Here is an 18,474-nt window from a genome sequence, read left to right as displayed (position 1 = left end):
AAGTACTTAGGGTTGCCAGGTGTCTGGTATTCTACCGGACAGTCTGGTATTTTCTGATTTTTCCAGCTGTGGACCAGAAGGAAGCCAGGCAGGGAGAGTGGCTGGAAGGAGGGGCCACAATTGGCGCTAGGAGCCTGTGATTGCGCAGAAACCTGGCAGAGGTGGGGGGAGTCGCTGGGTGTCCCAGCCACTCCCCACACCTCCACCGGGCTTCTGATGCACCCAGAGTGGCGATCGCGGCTGGGAGGCGGGGCCGTGATCGCCGCTCTGGGCGTATCAGAACAGCGGCATTTTCTGACAATTTTTTCACCAAGTCGATTTAACAAAATTATCAATTCTCAAGTCAAGTCTCAAGTCTCAAGTCAAGTCTCAAGTCGAGTCACCTAGGCGACTTAAGTCGGACTCGAGTTCAAGTCATGGGACTCGAGTCAACAACTCTGGAAATGCCAGTAATGATTGTGAGAGAACCAGCCTATCCCTTGATCCCATGGCTCATGAAGCTGTATATCAGCCATCTGGACAGCAGCAAGGAGCTGTTCAACAGTAGGCTAAACAAGGACAGAATGGAGTGGGATGCACTTTTGGACATTAAAAGAGTTCCTGGTGCAGTTTGTTTACTAGCTTCTACCTCAGTGAAAGCAATATCCCCACTGTTATCACCATCTGCTCTGAAATATCTCTGGGGAAAAGGAAGAGAAGTTTCCTCAGGAGTGAGGTGTGGAGGTGGACAGGCTGGCAGCTACATTTTGACTAGCCAGGGTCATAGGGAGAGCCCAGCGAGATGCTCTGCTACTTCACGAGGCTTTGAAAACCCATTTCAGTAATGAGACCCAGTAATGTGCACAGCTTATCTGCACTGTGCCTTCCCATACCATCCCCTTCATTTCAGCAGCTTCCCTCAGTCTCCCCCCCCCCCCCCAATCCCTACGATTGGAATAGATCAAGAATATTTCTTTCTTGAAACATCAACTTTTATTGAGCAAACATAAAGAAACAGAAAAACCAGAACAATAATTTAACCTTGGGCAAATGACATGATAAAATTAGGAAGGGAGAAACCAAGTTCAGCTTGTCTTTGAAAGCACAGAAATCTTACTCATCAAAGGGCTCCATATGGCCACCTTTTCTTAATATTACCTGCCCATGATGTTCAGTGGAAGGGATACTGCACCTCCCCCACACAAATCCTGGAATGTTTGAGGGAGGGGAACTGGGAACAGGTGGATGTTTGCAGCAGCGGCAGATTTACGGCAGGACAAGTGAGGCGGCTGCCCCAGGCTCTGCGCTTCCAGAGGCTCCGCATATGCACCGTGGCACCACGGCGCATGCGCCATGTCAAAGGGGGGGCCCCGCAAAATTGTGCTGCCCGGGGCCCTGCGGCGCTGCCCTGGGCCCTGCGGCACACTCATCTACCCCTAGTTTGCAGGCTATTGTGCAGGGGCTGCAGAGGGAGGCTAGCCTCAAGATGCTTTTCTCTGAGCTCAATCAGACCCCCTCAACATGGCTGATTGGTCCTTCATAATCAGCAACACCTCATCCTGCATGGCACACACATGCTCCCAGGATGCTGTCTGGCTCCCCATGCCCATGTCCATGTCCAGTTTTTCAGATAATGAAATCCTCCAGGCTGTGAGCTCTGTATCAGCTGTCCCGGAGGTGTTCTGATATCTCATGGAACACATTACCATATATTCCCCTTTTCCACCTTTTCCTCTGCAGTAGCCTCTCTGCTGGTGTGGGGGATGTGATAAAGGCCATGCTTTCCACTGGAAGGCATGCAAAGCACAACGGCTACCATTGTTAGTGTATATCTTAGGCCTGGTACAAGGTTGCTAGTTAAAAAAGCACTCTCTTTATTGTTATGTCATGGGAAGTTTCACAGTATAGGAAGAAATCAATGGAAATACAGAGAGCTTGAGTAGTTGCAAGTGTCCATTTTATTGCATAGCACAGAACTAACTAGAACAAGCCCAAACCAGCTGGGCCCACCCTGTGACCTAACTCAGTTACTATAACAACAAGATCTATATCTGTCAGTCCCCGTAATATACGAGGTTCGAAGGGATGCCGGAAAGGATGAGACCACAACTGGGGGTTTCAAAAAGTACAAACTGATTTTATTTTGATGGCGCCAGACAATCATCAGAACAAAAATTAAACAGATTGCCAGACAACACAAAACAATTCCCTGAGGCTTTTCTAAATCACAATAATTCCCAATAACTGCCCAGGGGTTAGGAACAGTTGAATTAACACTGGTATTATCCATAGGGCTGACTATTTACACAACTTTATACAAGGAAACAGTAAAAAACCTAAACCACAACTATTTATAAACTAACTTAGTAACTTTTTAGCCACTGTCACTTGGCAAGCAATAAGGACAACTAAAAAATCAATTAGGATAGGGATGATGGTGGGGGGGGGTGTTATACCAGTTCTGGAGACAGCAGGAACACAAGTACCGGTCACACGCTCATAAACTGTCTCCACTCGGGTCGACCAACTCGGAGTACGCTCAGTAAGACTCAAGAGCGGGGGGTGCAAGGCGTCTGGGTGATCAGGCCAGGCGTTCACTCAATGCGAATCCCCAGTGAGAGAGAGGCTGCCTGCCTGTTTTATTGCCTGTGAACTTATCACCCCATAGGTTGGTTTTTGCTGCAGTGGGTGGAGTAGCAGGCCTGAGCACCAGTCAGCCCACTGGCTGATCTGTTACTGCAATGGGTGGAGCGAGCAGGGGAAGATTATTAATTTACATGCCCTTATATGGAAAACACTCCACCTCACAGACAGAGCCCCCTATACCAGCCTCAGAGGTATTACAGGCTATGGCTCCCTGCGACGGGCAGTCATTCCTGATGTTCTGTCTCGGACAATATCTACAACCCAATGCACAACATATTCCTCCCTCCTTAATAAAAACGTCCTCTTAAGAAAACAAAAACTAACTATGAAATGAGGGCAGACCACCTCAAGTTCCCAGCTAACCCTGGGGATTCTTTTGCCCCATCTGTGAGTTAATCTCAACTAAAGGTCTAGCCATTGAGGAGGACTCCTTTCTCTAGGTGCATTATGGCGGACGTCTGGCGTTCTTGCACCCGATGGTGTTATGGGTGCAGGCCTGACACTGGGCTGGGAAACCTGAAGTATGAACAGGTGAGGCTGTTAGATCAGCCTGCTCAGGGAGTGGGTGTATGTTTGCCACAGGTGGTGACGGAGGAGGAGAGTCAGGAGCAGGTGATTCTTGACACGGTAGCTCACCAGCAGTGGGAAGGACGAGCAACTCAACTGGAGATGTGTCTGGGAGCAGGAATAACCTGTCAATAACTGATCTACATGCTGCTGCCAGATGAGATCCTTCACAGTCTGGACAGTAGAGAAAACAGGTCCTGTTTGAAAAGTAATAGTGGCAGGGACCCATTTAGTTCCAGGAGCATAGTTCCGAGTCAAAACTGGCTGTCCAGGACTAAAGGTTCAATCTATTGCCCTGGATGCATGGCTGATGACTTGACCTTGCTGCTGATGTTGGACAATTTGTTGCGGTTCTGAAGGTTTCAGCAAATCAAAGAAAGTGCGTAGCTGACGTTCCATCATTAGAAAAGCTGGGGACACTTTGGTGGTAGCCTGAGGAGTGTTTCTGTAGGATAGTAAGAAGGTGTCCAGACTCTTTTGTATGAGTGAATGTCCTCTAGCCAATTTCAAAGCTTGTTTCATTGTCTGGACAAACCTTTCAGCCAATTCATATGTGACTGGGTGATATGGTGCTGAAGTGATGTGATGGATCCCGTTTGCTTTCATAAAATTTCCAAACTCCTGAGAGACAAAGTGTGGACCATTGTCACTCACAAATTGTTCAGGAAGACCAAAATGACAAAAGATTCCCCATAGTTTTTGGCTAGTACTCTCAGCTGTAGTGGAAGGCATTATCCAGACTTCTGGCCATTTGGAATGAGCATCTACTACCACCAATAACATGCTACCTTCAAATGGGCCAGCAAAATCAACATGAATACATTGCCATGGTTTTTCAGGCCAGTCCCATAGGTGTAGAGGTGCCAATTGAGGTCCATTCCTCACACCTTGGCAAGAAATACAAGCTCTTATCTTCTCTTCAATGTCACTGTCCAAGCCAGGCCACCAAAAATAGCTTTGTGCAATTTCTTTCAGGCGCACCATTCCACAGAGACCTGGATGCAGCTGCTCTAACATCTGTTGTCTCTGTATTTTTGGAATAATGACACGTATTCCCCATAACAAGCACCCCAAATGGGTTGATAACTATATTTTCCTGGACATGTAGGGGACAAGGTCAGGTGAGACCTGAGAATTCCGTAGAGATGTTCCATGCATCACTAGGTCCATAACTTGGGACAGAATTGGGTCAACACAAGTTACTCTCTTAACTTGTGCAGCAGTGATGGGCGTGTTCTCTACCTGTTCAAAGTAGAAGATTTCCTTCTGGCCACTATCTTGATGTTTGACTGGCAAAGGCAGCCTAGAGAAACCATCTGCATTGCCATGCAGAGTAGATTTCTGATATCTGATCTCATATGTGTGTCCTGAAAGCCACAATGCCTGTCGTTGCATACGACTAGCAGCCAATGGTGGAATACTTATGTGTGGACGAAAAATTGCCATCAAGGTTGATGGTCAGTGAGAAGTGTAAACTTCCATCCAAACAGGTATTGATGAAATTTCCGAATCCCAAAAACGATTCCCAATGCTTCATGTTCAATTTGCACATAGTTTGTTTCAGCCTTGCTTAAGGTGCTTGAAGCAAAAGCAATTGGTTTCTCCTCTCCTGAAGGCATAATGTGTGACAAGACTGTTCCCACTCTATATGGGGAGGCATCACAGGCCAACTGTAAAGGTAAGGATGAATCAAAATGTGTCAGGACCTCTGCATTTAGCAATGCACATTTAGTCTTGTTAAATGCAACGTCACAGGTGTGTCAGTCCATTTCCAGACCTTGTTCTGGCCAAGGAACTCATGAAGTGGTTTTAATAGTGTGGCTAGCTGTGAAATAAACCTTCCATAATAGTTCAATAGTCCTAGAAATGAGTGAAGTTGACTAACATTTTGAGGGGGTGGCTTATACTCATGGGCCGCCCCTGGTAATGGCCTTTCACCACAAACAGTGGTAATTACACAGTCTGTCCATTTAGTTCCACCTTAACATCAGTAGTGCCCAATAGATGTACTGCTTCCCCCATATATGTCTTCAGAATGATCTTTGTTGCCTTAAGTGGAAGATGCTTCAGCTTTTCCTTATACACCGTGTCTGAGACCAATGAAACTGCTGCACCAGTGTCCACTTCCATGCGTACCGGTTTGCCATCCAACAGTGGGGTTACCCAGTATTCATGGGAGCCCACTTCCAAAGACAAAACATAGCATGGCACATCTTCTTCAGACAGGGTGTCACCTTGATCATCAGGCATCTGCTCGATGGTATGCAGATTTTCCTTTTTGTTCTGCCAGACTACAGGCCTTTTTTTTCTTTTGTCTGCAGGCACGCTCAATGTGTCCTTTTTTTCACACTGTCGACACACACACTAGGTTCTTACACCAGCATTCTGATGCACGGTGACCTGGCTTACCACAGCGATAACATTCCTGGCTCCCCACTGTTTTATGGGTAGGTTCTTGGGACATTTTCTGCACCGTAGGGAGTGCACTAAGGTATTGTGCCTCCTGTGTGGCCAGTTCCATGGAGACCGTAATATCAATGGCCTTCTGTAGGGTGAGTTGAGCTTCTGTTAACAGACGCCTCCGTATAGCTTCACTGTGCAGGCCACACACTAACCTGTCACATATGGCATCATTTAACATCTACTTAAATTCACAGTGTTCAGCAAGCTTTTTCAAATTTGCTACAAATTGAACAATTGTTTCACTCTCTTTTTGGTCTCTGTTATGGAACCTGTACCTTTCTGCAATTACCAATGGTTTTGGAGTATAATGTGACCCCAGGATTTCCACAATGTCACTGTAAGATTTGGTCTCTGGATTAACAGGTAGCAGCAAACTGCGTAGCAAAGAGTAGGTCTTAGCCCCTTCATCACTTCTTGTCTTCTTTGTCATTTGCAATAACAAAAAGTTCAAAACGCTCAGTATATATGTGCCATTGCTCTATAGTCTCCTCAAAAGGTCCCAGTGACCCTGTAAGTGTAGCCATGGCTGCTGCATTCCAAATCCTCCTTCCCCCCGTTTTTTTTTTCTTTTTCAGTCTCTGGGTTCCGTGATCTTAGTTTCAGTTTGCACAGTGTAGCAGTCAGTTCTTACCCCCACGTTCCAGAACAGCCAAAAAAAAAAGTTTGTTTTCTTACATTGACTTTTACTTCTTTTGTTGCTGGAGGCAGCACAGGTATCCCACCTTCGTTGCCATTTGTTATGTTGTGGGGAGTTTCACAGTATAGGAAGAAATCAGTGGAAATACAGAGAGCTTGAGTAGTTGCAAGTGTCCATTTTATTGCATAGCACAGAACTAACTAGAACAAACCCAAACCAGCTGGGCTGACCCCAGTGACGTAACTCAGTTACTATAACAAAATCTATATCTACAACCCAATACACAACACTTATCACATACACTCAGTTGCAAGCTAGAACATAACCAGAATTCTTAGCTATCTGATGAACCAGCTTGCTGTTCCAGCCATGGTAAGTAGGTCCCAGTAGTATGGGCGATGGATATTGTGGTGCAGCTAGTGGGCAACCCATGTCGGGAGCACAGAGGGACAGGTGGACATCAATCTCCAATGCAGCGAGTGAAGACCTGCCCTTAGGACCAATCTTTCTCGCAGGTCTATCCGAGAGTATCTCTGAGCCCATGAAAAATGTACTGAAGTCCAGGGACTTTGCAGAGCCCATTGAAGTGAATGGTACTCCTCATCGGACAGGAGGCTGTTTGTGAGGATTCTATTGTGGGACTAGACTCCTTATAATCTAACTTCCTAGGTGACACAATGAGCTAGGGTAACAAGCAGTGGGGGGAAAGGGAAATGTGTTGAACACAGAGAAGGATAACAGCAATAGAAAAATATTTATTCATATATGCACAGTTACAAGTTTTAATATTTTTTGTTTGTTTTTGTTGTTGTTGCTATTTTAAATAATGCCCCTGATTTTTCCTCCTAAGCATGGAACTTGCTTAGATTATTCCTACCTTTGACACTGTAGTGAGCCTGGGACAGCAACATGGCCGCCTACTGACCCGGAAGAGGAAGCACCCTCTATGACTCCTTTGTGGGCAGGTCCAGCTGCATCTAGTCCCACCCACAGGAAGCCAGAGGGCGGGTCTAGGACTATAAAAGCCACGGGCTCAGTCAGAGCCGGCCAGCCAAGCTGAGCAGACGCCTGGCCCTCGCTCCCACAGCATCGCCAGAATCTGGTAGGCCTGAAAGGGGGTTGGAAAGCGGCCCAGGGATAACCGACCTGAGGGCAGCTGAGGACATGAGGGTTGGGTGGGCAGTGCATTGTGGCCTCAGGGGTGGATGAGGATTTTGCGGGGCCCAGGGCAGCACAATTTCGCGGGGCCCCTCTTTGACATGACGCATGCACCATGGTGCCACAGCGCATGCGCTGGGCCTCTTGAAACACAGGGCCTGGAGCAGCCGCCTCACTCGCCCTGCCCTACATCCGCCGCTTTGTGGCCTGGACCGCTGCTGACCCTCAATCTCATTGGCGTGTAACGGCCTGGATCCCCACCAACTTAGTGGCTGCAAGGCCGCCACTATTAGGGCCCTGGGCTGGGACGCAGTGAAGTGTGTGGGCCTGCATCCCTCCCTTTCACCCCTCCCTTTGGGTAGCAGATTCCCCCTGTGAGGCAAAACCCTCTGCGCTTGTTGGCTCTCCTGGAGTGAGGAGACTCGACCCCTGCCCTGCTGGAACCCAGCTGGAGCTTTAACTGCTGAACAACTGGTAATAGACACTTGTCACTCTGACCCAGGGCTGCACCTTAAACTGTGAACTATTGAACTCTTTGTGTTAACCCCTTGTCTGTCCACCTGCCCTGATCCAGGGCTGGGCCTTATAAACTGTCGCTTGGCCAATGGTGAGGCCAAGGTGTGCCTCACGGATTTGTGGGCACTCTAGAGAGTCAGCAGTGCCCCACATGCTGACTAGGGAGCCCTTACAAACACCTCCATCATTGGACTGCCCTCTGTATTGGGCTACCTTGGAAGATCACTCAGTGGCTAGATTTGATGTAGAATTCTTGGGTCTACTTATGAAGTCATGTCACCCACTGTACTGTTATCTGCTTATATAATTGCAACAAATCCTATTCTAAGTATGACCCATGGCGAGAAAGTGCTAAGCATCTGCAGGCTAACTAATACATGTTAGAAAATTCAGTACATGTTAATTAGATCCATTCAATGCTAGATATGCTAGAACTTTGAAATGCAAATCTATGTTCTTAGAAGTTAAAAATAATACTAATTGTGTGTGTTTATTGATAGCTGCTAACTGTGTAAACGAACAGTTCCTGCCTGTCACTATAGCTGTTGATTCAGAGATCAAAAATGAATATTAAAATTTAGATGAATCTTGGGTGAAATAATTTCATTGTTTATGTCTCTTTAAAATCTGTGATAAACTGCTTAATGGATGAATTACTTTATGTTAATTTATGTAGCTGATTAACATGCTGTTTGGGACATTAGGGGTCCTCAGACTTAGTCTAAGATTTCTAAAGGGGTCTGTCTGCACCTCTATTCAAAAAATTTTAAGTGCAAATGAAAAAGGCCAGTTGTAAATGCTTTTTGCTGAGGGAATGATTCTAACTTAATCCCTATGGGTATGTCTACACTACCCCCCTAGTTCGAACTAGGGGGGTAATGTATGCATACCGAACTTGCTAATGAAGCCCGGGATTTGAATTTCCCGGGCTTCATTAGCATAAAGCCGGCGCCGCCATTTTTAAAAGCCGGCTTGTTCGAACCCCGTGCCGCGTGTAGCCGCGCGGCACGGGGTTCGAACAAGCCGGCTTTTAAAAATGGCGGCGCCGGCTTTATGCTAATGAAGCCCGGGAAATTCAAATCCCGGGCTTCATTAGCAAGTTCGGTATGCATACATTACCCCGCTAGTTCGAACTAGCAGGGTAGTGTAGACATACCCTATGTCTTCATCATGGACTGTGTTATACAGGAGGCATGCATTGCTTGAAAAAATTGATTATATGTACAAAAGGAACAGTAGCAAAATTTTGTTAAGGTATGTGACAATGAATTACCACACAGAGAATCTCAGATCAAAAAGGTGGCTGTGAGATTTTGGTTGCATTTCAGCATTATGGAGTAGGCTATTCTTGATCTACACTGAAATCCCCACTGACACTAATAGTAGCTGGGAGGACTCACCAGGGGATATACAGGGCCATACAAACATAATTCTAATACAAGATGTACGATGTGCATCACTGCTTATCTTGTAGTATCTAGGGCTGGAATTTGACGTGGAATACTTTATCTTTTAAGCGTCCGGGGGTAGCTGAGTTAGTCTGTACAGGATAAACTTAAAAAACAATAAAAGGTCTGGAAGCACTTTAGACTAACAAAACATGTAGTTTTAAGCACAGTTATAAGACAGTGTATTTCAGATTAAATATCATGCTAACCAGAAAGGTTACAAAATACATGCTTGTGTGACTGTCTATACTGAATCTGTTCAAAAATTTTCAGAAAAATATTTATATCAGAAAATATTTATTCATCAGAATATAAATATTCTACTGAAGTGTCAATTATGACAACATTCATTGTGGGATAATATAATATAATACAATATAACATCATACACTATTTTAGAATTGTGTGTCCATCCGTTCATCTATGAGTCCATTTGTTCAAGAGCTCCTCCTAAACGGCAAGAGCTAGGACCACCAAATCTGCTATGCAGCTTCCTCTTATCATAATTGAAAAGCAAGATAAGGCTTTGGTTGTGCCATGCTTGGAATATGATTGTTCCACATCAGACAGAAAGATAGGGCTCTGATAAAAGGGACAGTTATACTTCAGAAAGACCACGGGGGGTGGAGGTGGGTGGGTAGCAAGCATGGCCCTCATTACTCTGTCTGACCCCCGGGATCTGCTGGCTGGGCAAGCTAGTGGCCAAAGTCTCAACCCTGACTCACCCAAACCCAATCCCCTGGACTGACTCCTGTACCCTCCACCTCCTGCCCTGACTCCAGCACCCACCATACTCTGTCCTGAGAGCCCCCACAAGCACCCGGACAATGTCAGGTAAATCTTCTAGTAAAATATACAAATTTCACATACAATTAAAACAAAAAATAAAAAATAAAAATAATAAAATAAAGCATTCAATATTGACACTAAACATTCCAGTTACCAAACAAAAAAGCTGGAAATTTCATTTATTGGAAAATTTCAAAATTTTAATTTTGTTCTGATTCAGAACAATTATTTTTCCCAAAATGTCAGAATTTTTCCTAGAATGGAAATTCTGAATTTCAACCAGTTCTAATTTATATAATCTATGTCTAATGTTTAATTTAACTTCATGAAATGATAATAATATCTAATTCTCTATTAACTCTTTTAATCAACAGAACAAAGCCATTTACAAAGCAGAATCCTACTATTCCTATTTTTCTATAGTGAATCACACAAATATTTTTTACATATTTTCATAGTAGATTAAAAAATAAATTCTTCCCATTTGTGCATCATCTACGCTGAAAGACTGAATTTACAAACAGGCTGGTAGGAAAATTAGCATCTACCTCTTCACAATATTTATGAATTTAGACAACTGCTGCGTATTCACACAGGATGCAGCCAGAGCCACAACTTGGTATTGTTAGCTTTTTTAGTAACATATCATCCAGTTACTTCGGAAATTTTAGAATCACGAAAAATAATGCTATGTGATTTAGGTGACCAGCTACACAACTCAAATATTGAATTACAAAGAATAAGTACTCATAGCAACTGTGGTGAATTTCCCATGGCCAGAAATATGTTTGAGCAAACTATTTATTGAATAGTCTCAAGCGGTTAATAAATTCATTAAAAATAAGGCTAATTTGTGAACGCAAAAAGGGACTACGTTTGTGAATGCAAATTCTTCATAAAGAATAACTGCTCCGGTGTTTAATTAGGCAAAATTCCCCAATACAGGACTCAATGAGAATTTTATCTGAGTAAATATTGAGTAAGGACCTCAAGAATTGGCCCACTGATCTCAATGGGAATAAGAAAACACTCCACTTGAAGTTCACAGACCTGGTCATCATTGTGTCACTGCAGTTTTACACTGGTGTAATTCTATGGAGTTCAGTGTAAAACTGGAAAAACCTAATGGTCAGTGAGGCTCCAAAAGTCTCTTCTCCTGTAATGTTTGAGAAATGTGTTGTGAGGCTGAGATTTTCAGGGAATGGGCATTTAAAACTCAATCTGCATCAGCTCTCTAGTTTTGTGCTTAGACAGAGTAAGTCATGGCTGGTTTTAATTCCTGTCTTGAAAGAATAGAAATAAAGATTCAGGTAGCTGTGTAATTCACACAGGCTGCATCTACACTGCCATGGTTTTGAGCAAATACTTTTAACGGAAAAGTTTTTCCATTAAAAGTATTTGCACAAGAGAGCGTCTACACTGGTATGTGCTTTTGCGCAAAAGCATCCATGCCAGTGTAGATGCTCTCTTGCGTAAGAAAGCTCCAATGGCCATTTTAGCCATTGGGCTTTCTTGTGCAAGAAATTAACATTGCCTGTCTACACTGGCCTCTTACACAAGAATACTTGCGCAAGAGGGCTTATCCCTGAGCGGGAGTGTCAGAGTATTTGCGCAAGAAGCACTGATTTTGTACATTAGAACGTCAGTGTTCTTGCGCAAATACTCGCGGCCAGTGTAGACAGGAGGCAAGATTTTGCGCAAAAGCAGCCACTTTTGCGCAAAATCTTGCCAGGGTAGGTACAGCCACATACTTTACAGCAAGGAACATTGCTGGCCTTATGTTTAGTATCTTCCATCAAGGTGTGATGAAATGCTACAGGGAACAACAGACTCCTTCATTAAGCACAGTTTTGGAATGCACACAAGCTCAGCTATATCCAGTTTTAGCAAGGAGGCAGCTCAACTTAATCCAATATATCTCAGGGACTCTGCTCACCAGCTGGGAAAGATTAACAGCCAACCGCATCTAGTAAAGTATAAAATGCTGGCATAAACAATGACATAACATATTTGTTTAGATCACATGCTATGATATATTTTAACCTGAAGAAGTTTCCTAAATCTTCTGCCATTCTCTAAATCAAGTCCACACAAAAGCAAAACATTTCCTTTGTTGGTGAGAAGCTGAACTAAGTGCCACTGGATCACCATAAGCTATTTCTCAGATTACGTCACGTGGGTGTAATTTAATGTTAACCATGGAGGATCAATTAGTTTTAGGGTGCAGAAGCACCAGTCATGGAGCCTGATAGTAGCATGACAGCGGTTGAATCTAAGGCAGTATATACACTTTAAACAATTCTGGAAAACAAGAGGAGGAAAAGCTAAATGAAGTTGGTAATTTAAAAAAAAAATCAAGCTCATGTATTATTCATATATTTGTGCATCCATAACTTACGAATACAAATATTCAGTGTGTACCAAGAATCTGCTGCTTGTGAGTGCAGATAACCAGTAAGGCATGTGAGTGACTACACAGCATCCAAATACTTATTTGTGAATGCTTATCAAGTATACGCATACATCAGTCTGGCACACCATGGCATGGAGTAAATGCCGCATAGGCACAGAAGGATCGAGGGAACTCAAGAGTGCTAGTAGCCTCACTGATTGCATTTGGGGAAGGCAGAGCACGGACTTAAAAGGGGGGAAAGAGGGAAAGAAGCAGCTAGTCTGATTCTCAGGTGAGCCCAAAGACCGAGGAATAAAAGCCTACTTGAAACCCTGGGAACGTGGACAACTGTGCCAGACTGAGTCAGCGGGGTAGAGTGTGGCACAGGATTCTAGGTGTCTCAGTAAAGCACAGGGTCACCTGTGAGGTAGAGAAATGGGTTGTAGAGCCCAACTGGGTCTGAAGATTTAATGGTCTCTATATTTCTGTTTCACTAGTACATGAACATGGGCCTCAGAAGAGGTCATAATCTTGAAGGTGGTTTGCCCAGATGAGATGGTAAAGCAACTCCTAAAGCCAGATTTGGCCAAAGAATACAAGAGGCAAACTGACATCACAGGGCACATTGAAGGTGCAACTTTGCAATACACACAAATGTATGTGCACAATTGTTCCCATTATAAAGTCTTGCACTAAAGGACAACTTTTTCAGCTCATACAAATAGGCACTATTCCTTGGCGCAGTGCAGTTTTATCCATTTATACAAGCAGAGAATTTGGCTCTCTGGCTCATTATTAATCAAATACATGCAGATTGGTAAAGAAAAGCTGTCTTAAATATAGTAAATATAAGCTAGGGTACTAAATAATATCCCCCAGGGAAAACATCCATATTTTCTTAAGGCAATTTCTGCTACAGGGGAGAGCAGCTCTTCTGCTGCTATCCAGCTTGTTCTTGAAATTCCATTCTAAACTGCTGCATTGCATGCCAACTTGTTTACACAGTGGCTGTGTCTACATTGGCATCCCTTTCCGGAAAAGGGATGCTAATGAGACACTTCGGAATTGCAAATCTGCAGGGGATTTAAATATCCCCCGCGGCATTTGCATTTACATGGCTGCCGCTTTTTTCCGGCTCGGAGTTTTTGCCGGAGAAAAGCGCCAGTCTAGACGTGATTTTCCGGAAAATAAGCCCTTTTCCGGAAGATCCCTTATTTCTACTTGAAAGGGCTTTTTTTCTGGAAAATCGCGTCTAGACTGGCGCTTTTCTCCGGCAAAAACCCCGAGCCGGAAAAAAGCGGCAGCCATGTAAATGCAAATGCCGCGGGGGATATTTAAATCCCCTGCGGATTTGCAATTCCGAAGTGTCTCATTAGCATCCCTTTTCCGGAAAGGGATGCCAATGTAGACACAGCCACTGTGTAAACAAGTTGGCATGCAATGCAGCAGTTTAGAATGGAATTTCAAGAACAAGCTGGATAGCAGCAGAAGAGCAGAAGAGGATTTGCAATTCTGAAGTGTCTCATTAGCATCCCTTTTCCGGAAAGGGATGCCAATGTAGACACAGCCAGTGTGTTTAGGAAGGTGATTAAAACATGATATGTGTGTTCTCCCCTTTGTATATGCACATGCATGCACCCATGTGTACAAACTGGTGAGGCTCGCAATTGTCTTAACTGCACCTGGAAACACCCATCTGTGGGCAAGAATGATTAGGCCTTGGAGCAAGCAGAAAGGTGCATGTGCAACTTGGACTGAGCCAGGGTAGAGGCTACTTTGGGAATGTGGCGTTGGGAGGCTACCCTGGGCAAAGAGTTTCGGTCCAAAGTATCCCTTGTACTTTCCTCTCAGTGCATCTTTACATGGAAAAGCCAGAATTTATCCCAAAGATTCTGAAATCAGTTTATATAACACAGGTATAGTTTTTTAGCAGGTAAAGAATGCACTCAATTATGCACATATTCTATGGAAATGTTAATATACAATCTTGCCTCAGGGTAGGGGACTGGACTAGATGACGTATTGAGATCTCTTCCAGTCAAAAATTACTATGATTCTATGAAAGGGACAGTAGCTATTTCACAGAGCACAGTCATACTCTATAGAAGTTCAGAAGAAGGGTAAAGAAGGGTGTTTCTAGTTGAAACTGGGGAGGATGTCTCTTAATTTAAAACACTTTCATGGACCCTTAAGACTTAGAGGGAAATCTCTGACTTCTAAAATGAAAACTAGCAAATGATTTGTCCACTCAGACTTCAGTTCCCAAAACTGTCAATCTGGCAAATATCCCAAACTGAGAATTCACTTAATAAAACCCAGTAGTTTTGAACTGAAACATTATAAGCCAAGTTTCATCTTGGAACAAATTCATTTAAGTCATAAATGCCTAAAAATAGGGTTTCCTAATGGAAGTGAAGTTACCATATTAACAGTGTATAGATTGGATAGTAACATGGATACCACAGCTTACCTTTTGCTCTTCATATGCTTCTTTCAGACAAACATAGTTTGTAAGTGCTCGCATTGCTATTGGCAGCTTCCCAATTGCCTTCAGATCAATCGGTTTCTTGTGAGCCGATATAATAAGCGGATTCATCCACCAATAAGTTGCCTTTGACAGCAAATTGACAAATGGCTGAAGAAATCTCACACCCAGATCCTGCAGGTCTTCGGGTGGCTTTACTTTCTGAGGGTTCATAAAAAATACATACTTCTGCAGAGAAAAAAAACATTTTATGTTCAGCAATTGTTTTCTTTCACAGCAGTTCTTAGTTACAGTAACACTATATTGTGTAAATTCACACATTTGAAATTTTCCCATGGCTGGAGGTATTTCCACTCTGGTTTAGGCTTGTGAATAAGGTGACTTGTGCTGCATTAGGGTGTGATTATGTGGCATTAGTCTGACACATACTAACTAGCAGTGCGAGTCCTCCTGCCACACACTAGGGCTGTGTCTACACTGGGCCACTTATTCCAGAAAATCAGCCGCTTTTCCGGAATAAGCTGCGAGCTGTCTACACTGGCCCTTGAATTTCCGGAAAAGCAACGACGCTCTACTGTACAAAATCAGCCGCTATTCCGGAAAAGCTACGCTGCTCCCGCTTGGGCATAAGTCCTTATTCCAGAACACTGTTCCGGAAAAGGGCCAGTGTAGACAGCCCAGTAGTCTTTTCCGGAAAAAAGCCCCGATCGCGAAAATGACGATCGGGGCTCTTTTCCGAAAAAGCGCGTCTACATTGGCCACAGATGCTTTTCCGGAAAAAGGGCTTTTCCGGAAAAGTAGCCTGCCAATGTAGACGCTCTTTTTCCGGAAATACTTATAACGAAAACTATTCCGTTTTAAGCATTTCTGGAAATTCATGCCAGTATAGACGTAGCCTAGAGGTTCCATAGGCTATATCTACTACAAAGCTATTTTGGAGTTATTTTAAAATATAATGAGCTTGCTATTCCAACATCCCTGTAAACCCCATTCCATGAGGGTTAAGGGACGTTTCAGAATAGAGCCATATTTTGAAATTTGTTGCTGTGTAAACAGCATCAAATTTCAAAATAAGCTACTTTGAAATTACCTCATAATAAGATATGCAAAATGCTTATAAGCTATTGGACATTACCAATAAATAAAATATGCAAATTACATAGCTTATTTTGAGGTAAGGGTACAGTGTAGATGCACCCATAGTGAGCTTTGATATACTTTTGTTTGAAACAGAAATACATCAAAATGCACTGTGCACCTTTTCACATGGGTAGCAGAATTCACACTGTCAGGTCATAAGCAGTTTACTAGTGTGACACAGAACCACACGCTAGGTTTCTGTACACTATTTTACTGTGCAGGTGAGTCTTGACAGTAACTGACAACACTGAGAAAACTGGAATATGGATACAGACCTAACCTGTAACATTCAGACCTACCTCTAATTCAAATGTCTATTTAAAAAAACCCTATGCCTGGATTATCTGTTTCAAATTATACTTTATATGAATATACATACAAAAGAATAAACACGCAAAAGAATAAACACACATACACAATACAGCAAATATATTTTACCTCTCTACCTCTTGATATTGTATTGATGTGATACGATCTGTGCTGTATCAATACCAATTTAGTGTGTGAGTTTGTATATACATTGTCTCCTATATCAGCAGTGAAATCTAGGCACCTAAGTAAGGGTGTGTCTAGACTACCTAGTTTTGTCGACAAAAGTGGACTTTTGTCAACAAAACTATACCAGCGTCTACACTACCGCTGAGTTCTGTCGACATAACGTCGACAGAACTCAGCAGTTTTGTCGACGCTGGTATACCTCATTTTACGAGGCATAACACCTTCTGTCGACAGAACTCTGTCGACAGAAGGTGTTATTGCCTGTAACATTGCGTCCAGACTATGGAGTTCTGTCGACAAAGCAGCTTGCTTTGTCGACAGAACTCTATGTGTCTGGACGCTCTTTGTCGACGAAAGTTTTGTCGACAGTATCTGTCGACAAAACTTCCGTCAACAAAACGCGGTAGTCTAGACGTACCCTAAGTGTTTTTTTATTTTTGAAAACCAGACCACATATTTAAGTTTCTAAATGTAAACTAAGGTGCGTAAGGGGCATGAGTTTGGGATGGTCAAATTAGTCACACATGGCAAAGACCCAACTCAGAATTGGGGTTCCATTGTTCTAGGCAATATACAGAGACAGTAAAAAGACAGTTCCTGCCTCCAAGAGCTTACACCCTAAATGCAAGCCATCCTAAATCAATGCCCTTAAAGTCTTTTTCCTATACAACACCATCATGTACAAGCTACTGAGGTACAGACAAACCAGCTAAGGTATGTTTTAGTGAGTTTTAAAAATTGTTTCTTGTATCCCTGCACTTGTGACACCAGATGTCTTACTTCCCTACAATGAAAGGGTATGTCTAGACGACATGAGTCCGTCGACGGAGCCATGTAGATGAGTTTACTAGACATAGGAAAATGAAGTGGTTATTTAAATAATTGCCATATCATTTATATCAAAATGGCCACCATGCTGTGCCGATCAGCTATTTGGCGGCACAGCGCAGTAGTCTGGATGCTCTGCGGTCGAAAAGGGAAGCCTTTGTCAACCGCTCTGGTAAACCTCATTTCACGAGGCATAACGGAGCAGTCGACAAGAGCTTCCCTTGTTGACCACGGTGCGTCCATACTACCATGCTGTGCCACCAAACAGCTGATTGGCACAGCGCAGCAGCCATTTTGATGTAAATGAAGTGGCGATTATTTAAATCGCCGCTTCATTTTCCTATGTCTAGTAAACTTATCTACTTGGCTCTGTAGACGGAGCCATGTAGTCTAGACACACCTAATTGTATGCAGCTCAGAAAGAGACAAATTAAGTAGTTACACCAGATAGTTTTGCTGGACACTGAAATCGCACAGCTTTAAAGGTGGCTGTACCAGGACCCTCCAGTGCAGGGATGCTGACAGTCTTCACGAGACCCTGGGTAAGGGAGGGGGGGTGGCGCCATGCACCCAGAAGGTGTGGTACCAGGGTGCAGTCAGCTCTCCATTCCATCCCGACTGTGGTGACCCCAGCCCTCAGAGCCGCATGGAGCACACCATGTGTGGCTCCAGCAGTGATTTAAAGGGCCTGTGGCTCTGGCCACCATCCACAGTAGTAGTGGTGGTCACCAGGAGCCCTAGGGCCCTTTTGAATTGTCAGGCCCCAAAGCAACTGTTCCCTTTGCCTCCCTCCCATCATCAGGCCTGCTCCAGGGCTGCAAGAAAGTGCTCTAGTGTGTGTTACAGACATCCATGTGATAATTTCCTTTAATTGTGCATCCTCACCCCACTTCCTTGCACTCTGAAAGCAAAATATAGAAAAATCCTG

At 43.7% G+C, this 18,474-nt stretch overlaps 1 protein-coding gene across 10 annotated transcripts in view; it reads right to left on the bottom strand.

Annotated features, from left to right (window-relative positions):
* ABCC9 (ATP binding cassette subfamily C member 9) overlaps positions 1-18,474 on the bottom strand; it is a 133,373-nt gene that overhangs the window by 93,356 nt on the left and 21,543 nt on the right. For all 10 annotated transcript variants that reach the window (XM_089769722.1, XM_075898363.2, XM_006121258.5 and 7 more), the window contains one exon: positions 15,066-15,308. In XM_089769722.1, coding sequence (XP_089625848.1) covers positions 15,066-15,308 — 243 coding nt within the window. The remainder of the gene's footprint in view (positions 1-15,065; positions 15,309-18,474) is intronic.

The sequence above is a fragment of the Pelodiscus sinensis genome, chromosome 1 (genome assembly GCF_052426305.1).
Source record: "Pelodiscus sinensis isolate ZL-2025 chromosome 1, ASM5242630v1, whole genome shotgun sequence".
NCBI classification, from domain to species: domain Eukaryota; kingdom Metazoa; phylum Chordata; order Testudines; family Trionychidae; genus Pelodiscus; species Pelodiscus sinensis.
The sequence above is the reverse complement of the archived record's forward strand: the minus strand, read 5'-3'. Positions and strand labels throughout refer to the sequence as shown.